The 23,659-nt window shown below is 47.6% G+C and overlaps 2 protein-coding genes across 7 annotated transcripts in view; one reads left to right on the forward strand and one right to left on the reverse strand.

Moving 5' to 3' along the window:
• The window catches only part of CUNH14orf119 (chromosome unknown C14orf119 homolog), a 275,876-nt gene that overhangs the window by 19,698 nt on the left and 232,519 nt on the right, over window positions 1-23,659 (reverse strand). The gene's annotated exons all lie outside the window — the stretch shown is intronic.
• Window positions 1-23,659, forward strand: part of ACIN1 (apoptotic chromatin condensation inducer 1) — a 42,787-nt gene that overhangs the window by 15,996 nt on the left and 3,132 nt on the right. For 2 of the 6 annotated variants that reach the window (XM_056134416.1, XM_056134419.1), the window contains 9 exons: window positions 1,348-2,604; window positions 4,215-4,430; window positions 5,102-5,217; window positions 16,391-16,532; window positions 19,915-19,957; window positions 21,563-21,696; window positions 21,793-21,945; window positions 22,386-22,527; window positions 22,869-23,014. In XM_056134416.1, coding sequence (XP_055990391.1) covers window positions 1,348-2,604; window positions 4,215-4,430; window positions 5,102-5,217; window positions 16,391-16,532; window positions 19,915-19,957; window positions 21,563-21,696; window positions 21,793-21,945; window positions 22,386-22,527; window positions 22,869-23,014 — 2,349 coding nt within the window. Of the gene's footprint in view, window positions 1-1,347; window positions 2,605-4,214; window positions 4,431-5,101; window positions 5,218-14,697; window positions 14,963-16,390; window positions 16,533-19,914; window positions 19,958-21,562; window positions 21,697-21,792; window positions 21,946-22,385; window positions 22,528-22,868; window positions 23,015-23,659 lie in introns of those variants that run through there. The other 4 variants (XM_056134418.1, XM_056134421.1, XM_056134417.1 and 1 more) reach the window with 4 other exon arrangements.

Raw genomic sequence — 23,659 nt, forward strand, 5'->3', positions numbered from 1 at the left:
TGAAGTTTGAAGGCCTTGTTGCATGTGACACATCACAGTTTGATCCATAGCTACACAAGGTCCATTGAACGGTGCTAGTAGCAGTCCTCATGCACAGAGCCAGGAGTGGCCCCTGAGTACTGCAGATTGTGGTCCAAACCATCCTTCCCCGGGTACTCACAGAAACGTAGGACTTAAATTTTGAAAACTTATTAGAATTTGCCGTCTATTCTGTCTCTAAAGCACTTTATTGAAATGTATATGACAATTGAAATCTTAAAGCTCTAAGATTCTATATTGTCAGCAGAATACAAAAGTGTATGTGTGGGCCGGAGCAATAGTACAGCAATGAAGGCATTTACTTTGCATGTGGCTGACCCGGGTTCAATTCCCAGCATACCATATTGTACCCTGAAGTGCACCACCAGGAGTAATTCCTGAGTGCAGAGCCCGGAGTTACCCCTGAACGTCGCCGGGTATGACCCAAAAGGGGGCGGGGGGAAAGTGTATGTGTAATTATAACTGAATGGGAAGGAGAGGTGAGCAGACAGCTGAACTGGCTGAGTGCATGCTTTGTATTGAGGAGGCCCAGGTTCAATCCCTGGCACCAGATAGTCTCCAAATAACCCTGAGCACTTTTGATTTGGCTCCTCAAAAATAAGTGCGGAGTATTAAATATACCAAAATGATGGTAATCATATTCGTGATCAGAGGACATATTCGTGATCAGAGGAGGCCTCCCTTCTACTCCTCCCCTCCCCCTGCCTCCTGTTTTCTAGACATTGTGTATATTTATATTTTGGGTTTCCCAGCCAGTACTCCAAAGGCTTCTGGGGCCTCTCTCATAGCCAAACAGAATAGTTCAGTGTAAGAGTCTGAGGATGCAGTGCTGCTGGGACCCGTGATGCTGGAGATGACCTGGGCTACCCTGGCCAGTGCTCAGAGACCTCTAGGGCTGCACCTGGCATTACTGGGGTTCGTACAGGGGTTGATTGCATGCACGGCATATGCCCTATTCCTGTCCTTTTTTAAAAAAATTTTTTTTTATTAAAAAAATTTTTTTAATAGTGAGACATCATGAGGTACAGTTGCAGACTTACACATTTTTGTGCTTGGGTATTCCTGTACTTTTTCTGCAGACCCTGTTTGTGTTTGTTTTTAAAGTTTGAAACCAGAAAAAAATGAACAGCATAATTGTATTGTCTTTGGTCACTTTATTTTTATTCCTGTCCCACATTAGTCATGCTCCTTATACTCAGTTCTGTGTTGATTAAAGTGTTTTTCATTGAGATTCTCTCCCATGTTAGTCTAGTGAGGTGTTTATTCTCTTTTGTTGATAGTAAATAATTTGAAAACATTGTCTTTTAGGCAAGAGCAGCTAAACTCTCTGAATGCAGTCAGGCTGCTGAAGAGGAGGAAGATCAGGAAACACCTTCCAGAAATCTGAGGGTCAGAGCAGATCGAAATATAAAAACTGAGGAGGACGAAGAGGAGGAAGAGGAAGAGGAAGAAGAGGAGGAAGAGGAGGAAGATGATGATGAGGGACAAAAGTCTAGGGATGCACCTGTCCTAAAACAGTTTAAAGTAGAATCAGGGGGAGAAATGCCCGGAGCAAAACCAGAAGAAGTGATGGACGAGAAACCCCAAACTGTAAGATCCCCGGAGCAGGAACTATTAGAGCGAGGAGGTAGGGTGACAAGGTCCCAGGACGAGGCAAGAAGAAGTTATCTGGCTAGACATCCGCCAGAGAAAGAGATGCAGACAGCTTCTCCCCCTGAGGAAGAAGGAAAGGAAACTAAACCTTCAAAAGACTTAGAGGGAAAACCCAAGTCTCCTTCTCCCCCTCGATTGACAGAAGATGTGGAGAAGGCCCTTCTGGTGCTGCCGCCGGAGCATACTGCTGGTGAGGAGGAGGCGCCCCCACCTTTACTTACCAAGGAAGCTACTTCTCCACCAAAAACACAACTGCAGAGTGAAGAAGCAGAGCCCATGGAAGGCCCAGCCCCCCCTGTTCTCACTCAGTTGTCGCCTCCTAATGCAGATGCTGAGGTTAGGGAGGTATTACTATCTCAGCACTCTGTCCAGGTGGTGGGAAGCCTGCCTCCTTTGTCAAGTCCTGCAGACACCAAAGCAGAATCTTTAGTGAAGGAAATGCCAGAGAGTGCCCTGCCTGCAGTACAGGCAAGCACACTGGCTGAATCAACTCAGAAGATAACTGAAACAGAGTCAGAAAAATCTGCTCAGTCACTCTCTCTAAATATCGAGGAGTTAGCACCAACCAAAGGGGTCACTGAGGAATCTTTGAAGCAGCCATCTTTGGAACAGAAGGAAGGCCTGAGGGCTTCTCCTGCCCTTCTGCCTAGTCACGGATTAAAACGGTCAGCCGACTCCTCCTCTAGCCGTTCCTCCTCCTCTTCCTCCTCCAGTTCTAGGTCAAGATCTCGCTCTCCGGACAGCTCAGGCTCTCGGTCCCACTCACCTCCAAGATCCCAGCAGAGAGATGTATCTCAACCACACATTCTCACCAACCCTCATGGTCGATCCACAATGGGTTCCAGATCTACATCTGAGTCCAGATCACGTTCCCGATCTCGTTCTCGTTCAGCCTCAAGTAACAGCAGAAAAGTGAGTGTTGGAGGCTTCTGCTGCGTTTGTCATTCTCCCTCTGTCTCGGGTCTGTGCTTCACTTTAACTTTTTTGTGGAGGTGGGAATTTGGTCAAGGTCTTACACGTGTGAGACATGTGCTTTCTTGTAAACATTAAGCAATATCCACAGTTCCTTCCAGTGTTTTTCAGCCCCAGTATAAACTGTCATGATTTCTGACTGGAATTAAGAGAATAATCTTCCTTAAGATCTCAGTTTGCAGATTCTTTCCCCTCATCTCAGAGTCAAATATTTTCAGTTCCTTGATCCCTGAATGGAGTTCTTTTGAGTCCAAAGAAAGTTGAGGACCAAGGCCTTGAGTTCTTTCCCCAGCACCCCTGGAGATACCCAGGACACCAACTATTTCTATCTGAGCCAGATTCCCCCCCCCCCCCCCCCCCTTTTGGGTCACACCTGGCAAAGCACAGGGTTTACTCCTGGCTCTGCACTCAGGAACTACTCCTGGCGGTGCTCAGGGGACCATATGGGATGTTGGGAATCAAACCGGGTCAGCTGTGTGCAAGGCAAACGCCCTACCCGCTGTGCTATTGCTCCAGCCCCTGAGCCATATTTTTATCTCCAGGAGTGCCTCCTTGCCCCTGCCCCCGCACCACTGGCAAGGCCCCTGTTAAAACACAAAGTTAAATCTACAGATCCATCTCTTCATCTAGACTATATCTCTTTGTTGGCTACATCCAGCGGTGCCTACGGATCAGTCCTGGCAGTGTGCAGAGGACCGTTATGTGGTACTGAAATTGAATTAATGACCTGGGTTCGATTCCTCTGTCCCTCTCGAGAGCCCAGCAAGCTACTGAGAATATCCTGCCCACACGGCAGAGCCTGGCAAGCTCCCCGTGTTGTATTTGATATGCCAAAAACAGCAACAGGAAGTCTCACAATGGAGACATTGCTGGTGCCCACTCGAGCAAATTGATGAACAGTGGGAGAACAGTGCAGTGCTACCATCTCTCTAGCCTCAAGACTGAACTTTTGTGTATGTTTGGGCCACACCTAGCAGTGCTCAGGAGCTGCTCCCAGTGCTTTGCTCAGAGTTGCTCTCAACGTTGCTTGAGGGATCAATGATGTACCTGGGGTGAAACCTAGACCTCCCACATGCACAGCATACAGCTGCCCTTTTTGCTCTTTCTCAGACCCAGAGATTCAAGAGTTCTTGTGGGTATGGGTGTGTCTTTTCCTAGGTGTATTTGAATATACAGCAAAGATTTGAGATTTTCTAATTTTTAATAGAAAGTCAGGGAGGTAACTGAAACAGCAATAAACTAGAGATACAGGAGTTATAGCACAGCGGGTAGGGTGTTTGCCTTGCATGAGGCTGACCTGGGTTTGATTCCCAGCATCCCATATGGTCCTCTGAGCCCCTGCAAGGAGTAATTCCTGAGTGCAGAGCCAGGAGTAACCCCTGTGCATTGCTGATTATGACCCAAAAGCAAAAAACAAAAACAAAACTAGAGATGCAAAAGTCTGACCTATGTGGATGGGAAGGAAAAAAATTCAAAGTTAAATCGTTCAGTAGAGTTGGAAAACATATCATACAAAATAATTTGGTTTACTGTGTATTTTGTTTCTTTAGTCTCTGAGTCCTGGAGTCTCCAGGGACAGCAGCACCAGCTACACTGAAACCAAAGATCTCTCTTCTGGTCAGGAGGTTGTAACTCCACCAGTGCCACAAGTGCAGGTCCATGAGCCAAAGGAGAGGACTTCCACTCCATCCTCTCTCCGAGGGAGGCGTCTGAGCCAGCCTGAACCAGAGGAAAAGCGTGTCCTTCAGAGGTTACAGCCTGAAAGGGTAGGCTATTATGCCCCCTCTTTGAGGGATACAGAGGATTAGATGTGTTTTCCCCTTTTGTCTTAGCTACAAAACTAAAAAGTCAGACTGAAATTGAACAGTTTGGTTACAAGGTAGAAAGGTTGGGGGTACTGGTGGGTCTGGGTTAAAAAAAAAGAAAGGTTGGGGACACCTTCCATTTCACTCACTTTCAGCTCCACTTCCTGAAAGTGCTATGAGGCCTGTAACAGGCTTCTCATCTCCTTAGCTCTCAGGGCCAGTTCTTCTCAGAACGTCTTTTCTCTGCCCAAAAGGATCTCTTCTCTTTCCTCTCACAATTCCTTTCCACTTTTTTTTTTTGGCATGGGGGAGAGAGTTTGAGCCACCCAGCAGTGCTCAGGGCTTACTTCTAGCTCTGTGGTCAGGGATCACTCCTAGAAGAACACCGAGAACCCTCAAGGGAGGCCAGGGATGAATCTGTGTCAGCAGTGTACATGGCAGTGCCCCACCTGCTGTTCTATCTCTCTGGCTCCTACCCCCCACACTTGGTAAAATCTTGAAATAACAAAGTCTAGGGTTGTTTTTGTTGCTGGGACTATGCATCCTGGTTTACCTTCCACCAGCTCAGCTTGACAAGGAATTGAGCATATTTAAGTACTTTGCTATGTTTGTTTTGCTGTTTGTCCTGACAGGGTAGCCCAAAGAAGTGTGAAGCGGAAGAGGCAGAGCCACCAGCTGCCACACAGCCCCAAACCTCAGAGATTCAGACCACTCACCTACCAGAATCAGAAAGGACTCACCATACTGTGTAAGTGATGGATCTCAACTGGGGGAAACAAGGACCTAGAAGTGGGGAATAGTTCTCTGCTCCCTTGGGATCTTTGACTAAGAATTCCTAATTCCCTTTTAAAACACGGCAAAGCTTTATTTGGACAAAGGCTGACTTCAGTTACTATGCTGGTAGTTGCCACCAGAACTCTTTTAAGGTAGTCTGGAAAATGATGGTGAGAACATAAGAAACCCATATTTGGCGGTCATCAGACCGAATTAGTCCATTTCTGTTAGGAGCAGGCCACAACAGTTTCTGTTTTTAAATTCAAGATGCTTTAAGGGAATTGACTTAAGAGCATCAGAACTCAATCTGATTATAATTCATAGTTCCCAACTGTATCTTTGCCTGGGAACATAGTTTAATAAAATATATTGTGGGTTTTAAAAGAAAAACGAAGAGAAGGTACTGTTTTCCAGTTTCTGTATTTTCCCTCATCATCAACTGTCATTTTATCAGCATAGTTTTAATTTAGCTTTTATAGCATTAGTATAGCAAAATATAGATTTTTATTCCTGGGCCAGAAGTTTTATTCCTGGGCTCATAGATTATTTGGGTTGATCTTTCCATTTAATTATTTAAATTTTTAGTCACCTTGGATTATAAAGTTATTCACTGTTGGGTTTCAGGCATACAATGTTTCAATACCATTCGCTTTATCAGTGTGCACTATTCACCAGTGTCCTCCGTTTCCCTGCCTCCGTGACTTTTTTTTTTTTAATCTGGTACTGTGGCTTACAGTACTATTTCTAAGAGGGTTTTTGCATAATACTTTACCACCTTTGAGTACCCCCCTCCTCCTCCAGGTATATTGACCATTTCCCTCCTCCATTCTTGTAGCATTTTCCCCCTGTCCTATTCCTCCCCCCCCACACCTCACCCCCACACATTTAATTAATGAGTTTATTTTATTTCCTATACTTAGTCTTAGAAAAATATTCTTTTCGGAAGTTAAATTTAACAAATATGTCATTCCTAGGTAGGTATTATAGATTAAGAACCCATTGAAGCAGATTTATTTTACCTTCAAATAAAAAGCATTTCTGGGGCTGGAAAGATGGTACAGGAAGGAGGTAAGGCACCTGCCTTATATTCAGTCAACCCAGCATCAATCCCTGGGTGATTCCTGAGCATAGACCAGGAATGATCCATAATCACTACCTGATGATATAGCCCCAGCTCCCTCTCTTAACCCCCCTCCCATCCCTCAAAGAGGTAAAGCATTGCTTCTAGACTTCAGAAATCATGTGCTACTTTGGTGGATGTCCTGTGTAAATATTTGTCCCATAATTGTTTCTATGCACTTTAACTTATGAGTTTAGTTCATTTTTAAGGCAATCTGGAAGTGGTTACTGGACAATTTTAGAATTTCAGTTACTTGCTGGAGCCATAGCACAGCGGGTAGGGTGTTTGCCTTGCACTCAGCCAACCCGGGTTCGATTCCTCCGCCCCTCTCAGCCCAGCAAGCTACCGAGAGTATCTTGCCCGCATGGCAAAGCCTGGCAAGCTACCCATGATGTATTCGATATGCCAAAAACAGTAACAACAAGTCTCGCAATTTTTTTGTGAGACGTTACTGGGCCTGCTCGAGCAAATTGATGAACAACAGGAGGACAATGCAATGTGCAATTGTTTCTATATCATTTAACACTAACATTATTAATATGATCTGCCCTTTATGTAAAAATCTAATAATTGGAACATTTTTTAGAGTTTGAATAACTTTTTAAAAAATTATTTTTGGTGGGTGGGTGCACAGATCACATTATTTTCTTACAACTTTGTAATAGTTTGTATACCTTAATATATAGGCTTTTCCTTGGGGGCATATATACATGTGTTTATGTGTGTGTGTGTGTGTGTGTGTGTGTGTGTGTGTACATGTACAGATGTAAACGTCTGCCCTTAAAATACTATTGCCTCTGCTGCCATCTTGTGGCCAAAGTACTTTTGAAAACCAAAAGTTTACCTTTTTTCATTCAAAACTTTTTGTTTTACCTTTTTGGGATGAATACATTATCCTTTGGAAAAGGATTTTTCTTCTAGGACTATAAGATGAAAACTCAACGGATTCTGGAAGGTGTTCAGGATTTCCCAGCTACAACATCGATGAGGAAATGGGGTGACACCTTCTTTTCATGTCCATCAACCAGAAATAATACCTACTTTCTTCTCCCCCATCCCATGGAGGGTGCGGCGTGTTTTTTGTATAATGGGAGTTTTGAAGTTGGTGTTGGTCCTTACTACCAGTTGGGCCTGAGGAACTGCCTTCTGTGTACATTAAGAAACATGCAGTGGCCAGAGAGATAGTACAGTGGGTAGGGCATTTGCCTCGCACATGGCCAACCTAGGTTCAATCTCTGGCACCCCATGTCGTCCCCTGAGCACTGCCAGGATTGTCCTTGTACGCAGCACCAGGAATAAACTTGGAGTATACTAGATGTGACCCTGAAACAGAACCAGACAAAAAAAACGCAAGTAATTTTCTTAAAATCCTTGCTTGTCCTAAAATTTTGTGGGTTTGTGAGATCCTGGCAATGGAACAGCATTTTAAGCTACTTAAAAGTGCCTATATATGTTACTTGACTTCCACATGCAGGTCGTAAGCATGGAGTCTTTAATAGTTTTTCTTACTAGTAAAGATGGCTTTATTCTGGGGCCGGAGTGATAGTATAACGAGTTAGCGCATTTGCCTTTTCCTTGCACATGGCAACCCGGGTTCAGTCTCCAGCATCCCATACGGTCCCCTGAACACCATCAGGAGTAATTCCTAAGTGCAAAGCTAGAGTAAGCCCTGAGCATCACCAAGTGTAGCCCCAAAACAAACAAAAAGATGGCTATTCAGTTTATAAGGCATTTGCCTGGCATGTAGCCAGTCCCAGTTTGGTCCCTGGCATTACATGGTCCCCAGCACTGTCAGGAGTGACCCCTAAACACAGAACCAGGAATAGTTACTGAACACTGCTGGGTGTGGCCCAAATCCCACAAAATTTTTGTTGTTTGGGCTAGAGCAATACTACAGAGGGTAGGGCATTTGCCTTGTATGCAGCTTACCTGGGTTTGATCCCTGGCATCCCATATGGTTCCCTGAGCACCACCAGGAGTAGTTCCTGAGTGCAGAGTCAGGAGTAACACCTGAGCATCACTGGGTATGACCCAAAATAAAAATAAAAATTGTTTTATATATGAGGTGTTAACCTAGTGAACATTGGTTCTAGCAAGGTTTTAGGCATGAGGCCCCTTGGACAGACCAAACTGTTCATTGTTGCTCAGGCAAATTGTGGTGGAGCAGCCTATAGTAGAAGTGAGCTCAGGATAGATTTCATACCCATTACTTACTTTCCTTCTACCTGTCTTCTGGATGGTCCAGTCAGCAATCAGCATCCTAAGACATGCCCAAGCACATTAGCTCTCAAAGGGTGACTCTTGAGACATTTGCCTCCTTTTTGCAGGCCTTCCTGCATACTGATTGGTAACATTTCTCCTGGTCTTTTACACCTCTAAAACGCTATTCTTCAGCCTGGTTAGGCCCAGAAGGCTAGGCCATTTTTTTAGAAATAGCTTTGGGGGCCAGGGAGATAATTCAAATATGGTCTCCCGAGCATTGTTGGGAACAACCCATGAGTAAGGGGCCAAAGGTAGTGTCTGCAGTGGTCTCTTCTACTTGGTGTGACCCTAAAACCAAAACCAAACCAAAAAAACCCACAAAAGAAGTAGGATCAACAGTTCTAAATGGAAAGAAACATTTCTGGCTTAAATTTGGTTTTTCTTGTCTGTTTCAAGAAATTGCATGACTTTAACAGAATGAGGGACTATTGATTTGGTCAAGTATTTAAAAAAAAATAAAATTCAAGGACCCCTCATCACTTTGGAAGAGAATTCCTGGATTTTTTGCTGTACTTGGTTAAATGCATTCTGATTCTGATTGTGCTCTGAGGAACTCTTGATTGATGAGGTAAGGTATCTAATTTGAGCCGAATTTGTGAGCCCTCAATTATATTTCTTTTGATTGCAGTCCTGTGTCTGCTATGACTATAACAAAATTGCCCTTATTACATCACAGAACAATATTACTCTTACTGTAAAACTAGAAAAAGGAGATGGTAGCAGGTAAGGTTCTTGCCTTGAATACAGCCAACCTAGGTTTCATCTCTGCCACCCTATATGGTCCCCTGAGCACCAGCCAACAGTGATTTCCTGAGCATAGAACCAGAAATAAGCCTTGGAGCATTACTGGGTATGGCTCCAAAACCAAGTTTCTGTGTATGTGTGTATAACTTTGTGTGAGTAGCTGTATCATACCCCAGTAATTAGTTCAATTTAATTCAGATTTCCTTTTTTCTAAATACTACTTTCTGTGTACATAAAACTTGGAGACAATAGCAACTTTGGGGTCTTTGCACTATGCTTATTTCATCATTTTCATAAGGATAGGAGTAAGAGAAAGCAAATAGTCTTTCAAACCAATACGACAGTGGCATATTTCCCAGGGAGCTTACAATGCCTATATGCCATGATGCGTAATTTTAAAAAGAATTTGTCTTCAGTTAGAGTTTGTTCACTGAGAAAGTTGTATCTGAGGACATCATCCCCGTCCCCCCCAATCCTGCTATCCTTGATTCTTGTGAAACAAGTGTTTTCATGAGAGTTTTTTCAATTCTGCCTGACGGTGGTTAAGATCCACCATTACCAAGTTTCACTTGAAATCTCACTCCTCATGAATTTTCTGCAATAACTGAAATTGAAAGACATGCCTGTAGAAAATTCCTTTAACATTTCTTTCTCATTCTTACTCAGGTATGAATCGTAATATGATTATTAGCCTCCAAGTAGTCCTATCCTTTTGTACTATAAATGCTTTGTTTGCTGTTTAATTATGGATATTTCCAACCCCATATTTTTACATATTTTAAAATATATCAGAAACAGTAGTGCAAGGAATGTAAGTAGGCCCAGGTATGCTTTTTGTTTGTAAGGGCCCACAAAAGCAAAGCTCTGTGGGACAGAGCTAGACTTTGGGAAGATCCACACTAAGTGTATTGAGTCCCCTTTGTAATGATTTCAAGGATTCCTCTTTCTCTTTAGAAAACAAAATCTTAGAAAATAAGAAAATAAAATCTTGAAACTCTTTGGACCCACAGAATTGATTGTAAAGAAATTGATGGCACAGATCTATTGTGTTGAACACACTTATCATGCAAGAGGCCCACGTTTGGTTCCCTGCACCACTTGGCTCCTTAGTGACCTCCCCACTCAAAGTACAAACATGTGGTCCAAATATCATCCCCTCAAAAAAAAAATGAAAATCTCCCCAAAAGTGGACCAGCATGATTTAACAACAAAAGATCATTTGGAAAAATTCTTAAGAAAGAGAATTCCAGTAACAGAAAATTCTTTCTTGGGCTGGAGTGATAGTATAGCAGGTACGGTGCTTGCCTTGCATGCGGCTGACCAGAGGTTGGTCATCAGTATCTCATCTCCCTCCCTGTCCCCCTACCTCCCCCAACTCTGCCTAGCACATCAGGCGTGATTCCTGAGTGCAGAGCCAAGAGCAAGCCCTGAGTACCCCCAGGTGTGGCCCCCCAAAACAAAAATGGTGGTGGGGGAGTGGGGGAGAAAGTTCTTCCAGTAAGTTACTTATAGAGAAGCAGATTAACGCTCAAGTATTTTATATAATTGATGGTAAAGAGATTTTTGAGGCTGTTTGAAGGTAACAGTTTTTGTAAGAATTCTATCCAGAAACATTTGGGGCCAGGTCAGCGAACAAACTTAGGGCCTTAGACTTGTGAATGAAGCTTGTGTTATACCACTGAGCTTCATCCTGGCTCTGCTATACAGAAAGTTTTTGGTAAGGGGATTTGGTTTATCTTTGGGTCCACACAAGGCAGTACATGGGGCTGCTCCATCTTGGTGCTGGGGATCACTATTGATGTTGGGAGACCATTTTCAATGGATTTAACTTGGGCTTCCTGCATGCAAACATGTTTAAGCCTATTGAGCTATTTCTTTGATGTCCCGTGTCCTATCCCCCACCCTATCCTGCAAAGGCATTTGGGGAGGGAGTGTTGGGCCACATCTGGCTATGATTAGGGTTACTCCTGACTTTACTCTGGGATCACTCTTGGTAAGAATGCTCAGGAAACCATATGTGCAGCTGGGAATTGAACCAGGGTCAGCTGCATACAAGTCAAGTGCCTTTTCCCTCATGCCATGCTTTCTCTCCAGCACTTCAAAGAACTTTTTTGGTTTTTGGTCCATATCCAGCAGTGCTCAGGGCTTACTCCTTGCTCTATACCCAGGGGTCACTCCTGGTGGTGCCCAGAAGACGCATATAGGGTGCTGGGGATCAAATCTAGGTCGAGTCCCGTGTAAGGCAAATGCCCTACGCTGTACTATTGCTCTGACCCAAGAACATTTTTTTAAGAGGGAAACTAGAAGTTGGAGAGATAGTTCAATGAGTTCAATCAGGAGATCTAGGTTTGGTTTCCAGAACTAAACAAATGGTTCCCGGAATAATGCCAGTGGTGCCCCCCAACAACAACCAAGCCACGAGTAGCTTCTAAGCACCACTGGGTATGGCCAAAAATGAAGAAATTGAAGATAAAACGAACTTAGCAGTCATTAAAGTGTTCAGTTCATGCCCAGAGTGACAACCCAATTCAGAAATATTTATTGGGCATTTCTTTGTGTAAGGCCCTGGCTTAGGGTAATGTAGTCCCGACCATGTTGTATGAGATTGAGGAGGAAGCAAACCATAATTCTACAGTGATGAAAATATTGCTGAAAATCTGTCAAGCCAAAAGGCGTTTGTTATATCAGAGAGGAGTCCACTCAGATGAAATCTTAAAAAAGCCTCAAGGGCCATGGGGTCCAGAGTGACAATACAGCTGTTAGGGTGCTTTTCTTGCACATGGCCGACCTGGGTTCCATTCCCAGCATCCCATATGATCCTCCAACCTACCAGAAGCCCTCAAGGCAGAACCAGGAGTAAGCCCTGAGGACCTCCAGGTGTGGCCCCCAAACTAAAAACTTAAAGGGTCAGAATGATCACACGGTGGGAAGGGTGCTTCCTTTGCATGTGGCCAACCCAGATTCAGAATCCAGCACCCCATACGGTCTCTTGAGGCCCTTCAGGAGTGGTCTCTGAGCACAGAGCCAGGAGTAAGTCCTGAGCAATGCTAGGTGTGTCCCTAACCCCCACCTCACCACCTCACCCCCCAAAAAAATGACTCCAAAGAAGATGGCATCAATTGAGACACTGGCCTATTGAATGCTCATACAAATTTCCTTGCCTTGATTTGGAGTATAACCTACCTACTTGCTTGGTTTTTTAATTTTTGTACCACATCAGTGCAGCTCAGGGGCTGCTCCTGGTTCTGTGCTTAGAAGTGACATCTCCCAGTGCTCAGAGGACTATTTGTGGCACTGGGAACTAAACCGGATTCATAGCCATTGTGGCTAAGTGCAAAGCCAGTGCTTTATCTTCCTATACTGTCTTTCTGGCTCCAAGTTAGACTTTGTGGAAGTTGATGGGGTGCAGGCATCACTGTATGGACTAAATCTGGTGGTGGTTAGGCCTTCTTGCTCTGTACTCAGGAATTACTCCTGGCATTACCCAGGGGACCAGTTGTGGAGTCAGGCTTGGAACTGGGGTTTGCCATATGCAAAACAAACACCATAAGGGGCTGGAGTGATAGTATAGTAGGTAGGGTGTTTGCCTTGCACACAACCGACCTGGGTTTGATTCCCAGCGCCCCATATAGTCCCCTCAGCACAGCCAGGAGTGACCCATGAGCATCGCTGATCTTGGTCCAAGAAAAGCAAAACAAAAACCACCTTAATGCGCGTTATCTCTTGCTTCTCTAACTCAACCCTTAAGAACAGCCTTTATTCACCTGTCTGTTGATGTAGGAATTGATACTCTCCTTTTATAAGTTATACAGATACACAGGATTGGAAGCCTACCTAAGGCCAGTATCAAAGTTGGACCCTAACTAATTTGACTCCAGAGTTCTCATTTCATTTCTGTTCTGGGCCACATGCAGTAGTGGGGGGGGGGGGGGGCAGGGGGCGGGCAAGCCTGCTCCCTGCAGGGTATGGGAGGGGCATCACTCCTGGTAGTGCCTAGGGGACCAGGAGGTAGCTGACACCGAACCCCTGGCTCTTGCGTGCAGAGCATTCTTTTCATCCCTTTGAACTATCTCCCTGGTCTTCAGAGCTCTTGGTCTTACGGAGAGAGTGAGGAACCCTAATCACAACCGCTTTACACATATTTGCCATGTATGTCATAGAATTTAAGCACCAAGAAAGAATGCCTTTGCAGTTTGCATCTACTGAGTAGTCTTTCGAATGGATAGAATTTTCTTCCCATTGCACATTTATTTCATGGCTAATAATTTCTGACTAGTTTCCCGTCACCCTGACCCACAGATCTCCCCGTCCTGTACAACAGCTCTCTCCAGTTTCTTACCTACTGCAGACCCTTCACTTTGGTGCTATCGCTCCATGAAGTGGCTTTCCTGTTTTAGCTACCCAAGTTCTCTTTACCCTGTTTATCCTTCTTGGCTTCTCTCTGGTGAACATCGGGGCAGGTGACCTTATTAAAGACTGTGTGAAACAAAGTTGTCTGTTATCTCTTAAGGGACACGGTCCCTTTCCCCCACCCCACCCCCTTCCAGATAGAAACTCTGCTGTACTCCTCCCACCATACCTCGGGTTGGAGTCGTACCCCGTGGTCTTTGCCCAGGGTGTGCAGCCAGTAACTCTGGTGATTGGGTAGTGCCAGTCCTCGTCCCCCCTCCCCACTTGGAGTTGCTGACAGACCTGATTTCTGTGTTCCATGCCTGGCGTCCTGTGTAGAGTGGAGAGGGAGGCGAACATGTACAAAATTACTCGGCCCTGCGTTCTGTTTCTCTTTCAACTTTGTTATCTCTCTCCGTGAATCATTTTCCAGGCCTGGCCGTTCTAGTTCCCTTCCTCCCATTCTCTAGAATCTTCCAAGCTAGCAGCTGTAACTTGTGTGTCCTCTCTCGCCAGCCCCCTCCCCCGCCCCATGGGAAGATGAGGAGCGAGCTCCCGCTCCCCGTGGGCCTAGGCCTCAGGAGCCGGTGTAACCTGAGAAAAAACGGAAAAAGGCCCGGCCAGTGGAGCCGCCGCGAGCTCCCTCTGGCCTGCCCGAGAATAAGAACCTTGCTCGCTCAGCGCCCTCCCTCTTCGCTGTCCCCTCCCCTGCTGCAGCAGGGCCCTCCCCCATCCGCACACACGGGCTGCTGGGTAAGTGGCAAGATGGCTCCCCTGCATGTCTCCGGCTGATCGCCGCCGCTCCGCCAGTACAATAGAGCCAGCCACCACCAGCAGCCTGGCCCTCTTCCTCCTCCTTCTCCAGGGAGACCAGTCCAGCTGAACTCGGGGTTTGCCGTGAGGACTTACCGCTTATCTCTTAAAAGCCAGATTTATTTTAGCCTCCCCTCACCACCACCACCACCTCCCCTTCCATTTACCATTTTTTGGATCCCTAGTTGCTGCATCTTGGTTTTCTGTCTCCGGGTCGGGTGGCCGGGGAGGAGGTGGTGGGATCCTGGAACAAGGAAGGTGTGTGTGTGTGTGTGCTTTAATTTTTTTAGGATTTTTTTGTTTGGTTTTTGTTATTTCTTCCATTCCAGAAAGGGATAAACAGCACTTCCAGGGGGAGGAAAAAAATCATGTTATCAGAAAGCAAAGAAGGGTGAGAGCTTCACATTTCCACGTATCCCTTTTCCCCACCGCTCTAGCCTACCTCATCTCTCTTCTCTTTGCCCCGTGGCTTTCATTCCGTCTTTCGTTTTGGTTTGTTTTCAGTCATTCTGCTTTCCCCCTTTGTCCTTCCTGCCCAGTTTCTAATTGGCCCCACTTGCCCTCTCGGTGTGGGAAGTAGGTATCTTTGGGGTCAATTCTTTTCTTTAGGTTTCGGCAGTTGACTGATGTGTTTCTGTGGGGCCCTGTTAGCTGGGGGCACAGTTCTGATTTCCCCTCCCCCTTCCCTTGCATCCCTCCCTCCCTCCCTGACTGCTTTGGGGAGGCTGTTCTGACCTCTGAGTGTCAGTCAGCCCATCAGGAATGCTGAATTTTCTGGTGTGCTTATCAGCCTGGGAAAGCTTAGTTTTTCCTCCACTGAGACTTAGGCCCCTGATTATCTTGATTTTTATTTCCCCCCACTCCCAGTGTTTGGGGGTGGAGGGGGTGAGGGTCCGTGGGTTTAAAAGAAGTTGGGATGAAGACAGGAAAGGTTGGGCAGATAGTTTCTGTGACATGGATCTTGGGGATTCACCCCCTGAAATGGGAGCTGACTTGTGTGGGCCGGGGGAGGAGTGGGTTGCTGTGAGGGAAGATGCTAGATGCATGGCATGGGGGAGGGCGTGTCCTGCCCGGGAGGCCTACTCTATTCTCGTGGAAGTTCGGGAAGGGGGGCAGTCAGACATTGAATAGCAGAACAGTTCTTTCACCTCTGGGCAGGTGACGGGCCTGGTCCTTTCCGGGCCTTCCTAGTTTCTCCTCTTGGACGCGAGGGGTCTAAGTTGAGTTCTGAGCCCTACCAGTGCTCCTGTCCCTGCAGCCCCTCGGCCTCCATATCTCATTTCTTGGTACCTCCAGATCCTCCAGGTCAGCAGACCTTTCCTTATTAAGTGGTGATTAATCACAAGGGAATTGGGATCATTGGCCACCGCAGGGCCAAGCTTCTCAGCCTTTTTTGAGGAATTTGGCTTTCCCTTAGTTCCTCCTGCCTCTGGGTCAGGAAGAGTGCCTGTGGCCTGAGGCTAGGGCGGTGGCCGCAGCACTGTGGCTGGCAGGCACTCTTGAGGGACTCCTCATTTAAGCGTCTGCTGGTGAGTTCCCTGAGAGCAGTTGTCGCCCTGACCCCACACATCACAGCTTTATCCGATCTGGGGAGCGGGTGGGTTTGGCGGCGGGACCTCTGCGCTTTCCCTGGGGGGAACCAGCCCCCCACCTTTCCCGCAGAGGCCAGGCCTCTGCTCTGAGAAGCATTCCTCCCAGACACGCCCAAGCGCTGAGGCATGGAGTTTCCAGCCTGAAACCTAACGTCTTGCTCTCTCTTCCCTTGGTTCTTCTCTGCCTTCCCTCCCAATCTCTCCCCCACCCCACTCCGTTCTGTCAGTGAGGAGAAGGAGGAAGTGACCATGGACACAAGTGAAAACAGACCTGAAAGTGAGGTTCCAGAGCCCCCCGTGACGATTGGAGACCAAGTCAGCAACGATGACCGCCCAGAGGGCAGTGCCGAAGATGAGGAGAAGAAAGAGGTAAATACCCAGGCCTCCTGTTCGGGTGGGTGGGCAGAAGCGGACCTAGAGGAGAGCAGAGCCCTTTGGTGATCTCTCGCACCCAGGGAGAGCTCAAGGGACTAGGCAGAGACTCGGATCAGGGTAGGGCCAGTGGAGAATTCGCTGGTTTGGCCAGGGAGACCCCTTCGTGACAGGAACAGGGCCCATTCACTCCCCTGGCCTCGCCGGGGAAGTGTAGTGCACAGCAGACTCCAGGGTCTTTGTCACTCAAGGGAAGGTCCGCTAATGGCCCTTTATCTGAGACCCCAGCTCAGCTTTCCCTCCTCCAGCTTCTCCCGGTGGTAATTCCTGTAGCTTTCCCTCCTTTTTAAGCGCCTGGTAGAGCTCAGCGCCATCTAGTGGGCTTTGGCCGTTCTGAGTGTACCAGCCATGCTGGGGAATTTTTGTTCCTCATCTGCCCCCCAGCGGTCTGTCTAGTTGCAGAGACGTAGTTACTTGATCAGCACCTGGGGTGATCCCAAAAGCCCTTTCTCCCGTGTCTGACCCTCCACTCCTGCCACCTTGGGTGGTGCGTATAGATTCTCTCGAGTCCTGCACCCACCTAAGGGGCCTTCCCCCATCAGAGCCAGCGAAGTCTTCTTGTCTCTTAAAGTACTTGAGAAGGAACTAGTTGGGTGTGGGAGTGGGTGATGGTGGGAGGGACTGTTGTGTGTGTAGCCTTTCTTTGGTGTGTGTTGCGGGGGTGGGGGCCGGTGAAAGTGATTTGATGTGCAGAATATTATTTATTACAAGGTCCTTCTTCCCCGTAAAACTTTGTCCAAGTACCTCATGTACGATAATCCGCCCGTTAAATATAACCCTGCCCAACTGGCCAATCGCTGATGCCGCCTCTTCCTCTGGACCCACCCGCTGCTACTGAGCTGCCCAATCAGAGCCGAGTCTGCTGTCCAGGTGTCTTGGCCAGAGGGGGGCATGCGTATGGGATCCTGTGATGAGCCCCCTTTTGGCTCCCTGTCTTGCTTGCTTCAGGGGGCCAAGAAGAGCACTGTTCTGGAGAGACTTGTATTGAGAAAACAAAAAGCATTTGGAAAGGGGTGGACTTGAATCATCTCCCTATTGGGGGCACCCCAAGAAGAGCTTGCTTGTCAGTGCTGGGGCACAGACCCACACGCCCTTGCCCTTTTGAGGACTGTGGGTCGCCTTGTTTGCTGCAGACTGTTGGGATCCCGTCTCGGGCACCGAAACCTAAGGAGCCCGTGTTTGTGATCGCAGTGCCGTGCTGTTGAATCCCGAGTGGGGCACTCGGCTAAGCTGTCGACTAGGATCCCTGCAGAAAGATCTAGGGTCTAAGCCCAGGGATCCGATGCTGATGACCACCCAGCCATGTGTGAACGAACACTTGCGCGTCAGATGGACTTTTCCTCTGGTCCCTGTTGTCCATGGCGAAGGGCAGCATGTTGGCTGCTCCAGCTTCTCCTCCATCCCTGGAGGCAGGGCCTCATCCGTTCACCTGACTGGAACCGCTGTCTCAGCTGGAGTCCCTGAGGAGGCGCCACAGACAACTTTCAGAAGATGCTCTGACCTTGCTGCTGTATGCGCGCCAGCGCCTGGGGCTGTTCGCCTGCTGCCCCCAGGCTACCTTCGTCAGGGGCTGCATGACCCCGATTCGGTACAAGGACCCCCTCCCCAGTACAGGCAGAGGAGAAAGGGACTCTGGAACCATCACCCGGATCCTATGTTTGGGTGGTGGTGTTGCCGCAGCTTGCCACTGGTGGACATAGGGTCCTGCTGGCCTCTCACGATCAGCGGCCAGGACCATTCTTGCTACTCGCGGGCCATCTCATCAGGGACTGCAAGATGATGCCCCTCTTGGGCTGGGACTGATTGATGTCTCTGCCCCTTACCCCTGTACCCCTCGCTGAGCCTGGCCACCGCCAGTGAACTGTCTTGACATCATGGAAACTGGGCAGCGTCCCCCCACATGTTTCCCTCCCGCCCCCCCTGCGCCCCTGGGAGGACTCTGGCAGTGCCGTGCTGACCACCACGCCGTGCGCCCACCTTTTTTGCCAACCCAACCCCCCACCAATTGCACAGCGCCTAGCAGGGAGGGCTCATTCTGATTGGACCGGCGGTTGACTAGATACAGTACACAGTGAGGTGCGATTGGCTGAACTGAAGATCCCAGGTGTGAGATGGTACCTGGAACATTTGTCATATTCCTAGTTTATTTTCTTCTTTATTTTCTTCTCCTTTAAAAAATCTTTTATTTTAATTTTTTCTTTATTTTTCTGATTTCTCTATTGGATCTCTATTTATTTGGTTCATGTTTTTCCTGTTTTAATTAAGAATTTTTTTTTTCCCCCTCACTAACTTACCCATCGAGAGCGGCCCAGCTAGGGGTCAGGCTGGCCCTTAATGGAGACCAAGGAGACTTGGTTAGACGACACAAACGGGGCTGGGGGTGGAAGGGAGAAGGAAGGTCTTGAGGTCCTGCCATACCCTTTAGAAAGGGTAGTAGGTCTTAGTTTTTCCAGAAATAAGCACTTAAGTACTCTGTTCCCCTTTTCTCTCTTTTTGGTATGACAGTAGTCATTCTCCCGCTATCGGGGCTAGGAAAGGGCGGCAGTGGGATGGTGAATGCTGGGGCTTGCTCTGGAGCAGTTTGGAAGTTTCTGGTCCTCAGCAGAAGCCCTGACTGGAGAGGAAAGACTCAGATTCTGCTCAGGGCTCTGCGGTGGTGGGCTGGTGGAGGCGTGCCCTGGGGACAGTGCCCTTCGTCAGAACATTCCGCTACCAAGGACACCTCAGTCCTGCTGCCACTGGACTTAGGAGCCTCATCTCCAGACATCTCAGCAGGCTGGACACTGAGAAGGGGAAGGGTTTTCCTGTTGAGGTTGCCATCCCGAAATTGGTTTTCCTTGTTTCCTCCTGTTTTCCTCAGGTTGACGAGGCAGACCCAGGAGGCCTCTGTGACCCAGTTTTGGGTGTTTTTTTTTGTTCGTTTGTTTCATTTTGTTTATTTGTTTTTTAGCTTCTTGTCCTCTGAACCCATAGAGACAGTGAAAGGGAGGGCATGGCCAACACCTTTAACGGGCTGGGCAGCTACTGACTTCTTTAGCTTATTTCTGGTTAAGCTAATACACAGGTGTGGTATGGACTAGCTGACTTTTCCCTGCTGTGATGTTTGATTTTATTTTTTTCTCTAACTTGCATTGATTCTGCTTCGTTTTTGCCGTTTGCCGCTTCTGTTTTGGTCTCTTGTCTGTCTCTATGTCTCTCCTCTCTCTTTCTCTCTCTCTGTGTCTTTGGAGTCTGTGCTGAGATTGCCCCATCTAACCTCCTTCCCCCCTCTCTGTGGGGTGTGTCTCTTTCTCTCCCCCCCCCCCTTATATCTGTACAGAGTGCGCTGCCCAAATCATTCAAGAGGAAGATCTCCGTTGTCTGTAAGTCCAACCCCAAAATGCCCCGTAAAAATCAGGAATACATAAGAATTCAAGGTCATAGAAAAATAAATACCCATTCTTTATTTTTGGGGTGGGTGGTAGCGGCAGCATACCTGACAGTGCTCAGGAGCTCCGCCTGGCAATACTGAGGGCATGTATCTGGTGCCAGGGATTTGGACAGAGGTTGGCCACATGCAGGGCACCCTATACTCTCTCCCTCTCTTCCTTCCCCAGACCCCCACCACACCAAACAGTGCTCAGGGCTTTACTTTTGGCTCTGTGCTCAAGGATCACTCTTGACTGTGGTCAGTTGTGTGCAAGTAAAATGCTCTAGTAGCTGTACTATCTTTCCATTTCTCCCCATCTCATTATTTATTTTGGTTTGGGGGACCACACCTAGCGGTGCTAAGGGCTTGCTTACTCCTGGCTCTGCAGTCAGGAATTTCTCCTGGCGATGCTTGGTAGGCTATATAGGTTGCTGGGGATCGAACCCAGTTTGGCCACATGCAAGGCAAGGCAAGGCAAGTGTCCTACCACTGTACTATTGCTTCAGCCACCACTCCCCCCACCCCCCCCTTAATGGGATTTTTGGGTCACCATTTCCCACGTTACACCCTGTACTCAGCAGAGATGCATCTTTTTTGGCAAGTGCTGGATTTTATTTTGAAATTAAATGTCATTTCCCCTTACCTTTCTTAAAATTTGGTGCATTTTGAGGCATTTCCTCTACATAGATTTACTCTTCAGAGAACTGAACCTTCAGAACTGGGAGAAGTTTAAGGACTCTTCTCAGTATACTTGCTGGTTCATGCTTTATTTTGAGTGTTGAAGAAATAAGAGAGTGCCCACCCTTAAGACAATAGACCTGGGGTGGAGTGGTAATATAGCCAGTATCTGGTTTTACATGCAACATTCCATAATGATCCCCTGTCTACTTTTTGGAGCAATTGCTGAGTACATAGCCAGGAGTTACCTGAGCACCACCGGGTGTGGCCTCCAAACAAAATAGCAACCCCCCCCCCCCCAAAAAAAAAAACCAAGAAACTCAGGCTTGCAGAGTTTCCCCAGTGAGGAAGTCTGACAGTCATATCTTTAATATCAGTCTGTAGAATGAAATTTAGACTGAAGCTTGGTCAGGTTCTTTCCTGATTTTCATTTTAAAACTTAAATTTTAGTAACACATGAGAATTGGTGTCAGTCCCTTTATTGTTAACTTTGAAGGTCTCCCCTGTCCCCAAATAAGATTTCCTTCAGTTGACCTTTATTGTTACTAGTTTGGCTTTTGGGCCATACTGGAGGTGCTCGGGGCTTACCCCTGTTTTGCTCAGGGATCACTCCGATGGGCTCGGGGAAACCATATGTGGTGTTGGGGCTCTGATGCATGCAAAACGTGCTCCTTACTGTTGCTTCAGACCTGTTTGGGATACCTCCAAGGATGATACCAAAGGCCTCATACATACAAGGATGTGCTTTACCACTGAGCTGCATCCCTGGCCCTTTAAGTTAATCTTTGACAAAAATTCCAGTTGACGGCTGTGGGTGTTGTGTGAACCTGCAGAGGGCCTGATACTGTCTTAACTCCTGCGTCGTGTTTCTTGGGGACAGCAGCTACCAAGGGGGTGCCGGCTGGAAACAGTGACACAGAGGGGGGCCAGCCTGGTCGGAAGCGGCGTTGGGGAGCCAGCACAGCAACTACACAGAAGAAACCGTCCATCAGCATCACCACCGAGTCGCTCAAGGTGAGGTGGGAGGAGCCGGGGCGGGAGGTTGAGACACATGGAGGTGGGAGTAGACATGGGCCCAGTGTAACGGGGTGGGGGGTATCTGTGTCCCAGAGCCTCATCCCCGACATCAAACCCCTGGCGGGGCAGGAGGCTGTTGTGGATCTTCATGCTGACGACTCCCGAATCTCTGAGGATGAGACGGAGCGTAATGGCGACGATGGGACCCATGACAAAGGGCTGAAAATATGCCGGACTGTCACTCAGGTAAGGCTGCACCCCAGTGTCAAGGGGATGGGGCTGTGGGCACAGGCAGGCAGGTGAGCTGCAGTGGAGGGGGTCCAAAAAGGCAATCTCCCGTCTGTGCATAGGGCAGCTGACTCCCAAATCCAGACTCTTGCCAGTTCGTTAGTTCTTACCTATCTATGTCTGTTTAAATGCTCTAATGTCAGAAGTGAATAGTCGCAGCAAAAATTCTATTATGTACAGGGAAAAAATTAGCCTGTTCCTGCCTTGGTTTTCCTCATGGCAGTATTGATGCATTATAATCCCAGGACCGGTGGAGGTGAACCTAAATAATGAAATCTGCCTCCTAGCGGAAGAAGCGTGCTAGATTGATTGTACCCCACCCTCTCTCACCAGGGAATCAGAGGCTGAAAAGAATGTGCCCGTCTGGTGATTCAGTGCTAATCTGTCACCCACTACAGGTAGTGCCTGCTGAGGGCCAGGAGAATGGGCAGAGGGAAGAGGAAGAAGAAGAGAAGGAGCCTGAAGCAGAGCCCCCTGCGCCACCCCAGGTTTCAGTAGAGGTGGCCCTTCCACCGCCTGTGGAGCACGAAGTCAAGAAAGGTGAGTGGGGCAGCTCCCCAAATTCCCAGTTTTTTATTTAGACCTCTTTAAAGCATTCCTTGTTGTTTTTTTTTGTTTTTTCTTTATTACATTTCTCCTGTCTTCACCACCACCTCCACCCGACCCCTCCACCTCCTAGTTATTAAGCTACTTAAGGGTAGGGTTTGAATCTGTTTAGTCTTTGGATCTTTTAACAGCATTAGCCTGATCAGCCCCTTGCCCTTGTAAGCGGTTCACATATTGACATGGAGGAGTGACTGCTGCTGGGCTGGAGTGAAAGTTTGGAGGTGAGGGAGCCAGCACTCTCCTTTCTGAAAGCCACTCTGTGCTCTCTTTGGTAGTGACTTTAGGGGATACCTTGACCCGAAGATCCATTAGCCAGCAGAAGTCTGGAGTCTCCATCACCATTGATGATCCAGTGAGAATTGCTCAGGTGCCCTCCCCACCCCGGGGCAAGATCAGTAACATTGTCCACATCTCCAATTTGGTAAGTCATTGTCTCCCCAAAATCCAGCGACTTTGGTGGTTAAAGAAGTTTGAGTTTGTGGGTCATGGTAGGGTTAAAACACTTGTCTTGCATCCTGTTGACCCCAGTTTAAATCCTCAGCATGATTTGTATGATCCCCTGACCCCCCCAGATATGGCCCACAGCCTCCAAAAATTTTTTTGAGTTTTGGACACTTGATTAGATTTGACTCCTAGAACAACTGGTTACTCATTGACAAAGCGAGTTATTAACTGCTTAGCCTTTTTCCTCATCTGAAAAATAGAAAAGACAATCACATTAGAGGGTTTACTTCAGGAATGCAGAGTGCCTGGCGCATAGGCAGGCCTCAGTTGTTTGTTACCTGACATTACTGCTAGAGGGCTCCTGATCTCTCTGTCCTAAACCAGACTTCGATGCTGTACTCTGCTAGACAGCTTGGGGAAGTTTTGTTTGTTTTTGACACACACCTATGGTGCTCAGGACTACTGACTCAACTGAGGGATCATACCTGGCAGGGCTCGGGGGCCATGTTGGGGTGCCGGAGATTGAACCCAGGTCTGTTGCATGCAAAGCACTTGCCGGCCCCAGCTTGGGAGATTTTTAGGACAGACTAGTGAATTGTCTTCTGGAACATCCTGAAATTCC

This window comes from Sorex fumeus, unplaced genomic scaffold, assembly GCF_029834395.1.
Source record: "Sorex fumeus unplaced genomic scaffold, SorFum_2.1 ptg000098l, whole genome shotgun sequence".
NCBI classification, from domain to species: domain Eukaryota; kingdom Metazoa; phylum Chordata; class Mammalia; order Eulipotyphla; family Soricidae; genus Sorex; species Sorex fumeus.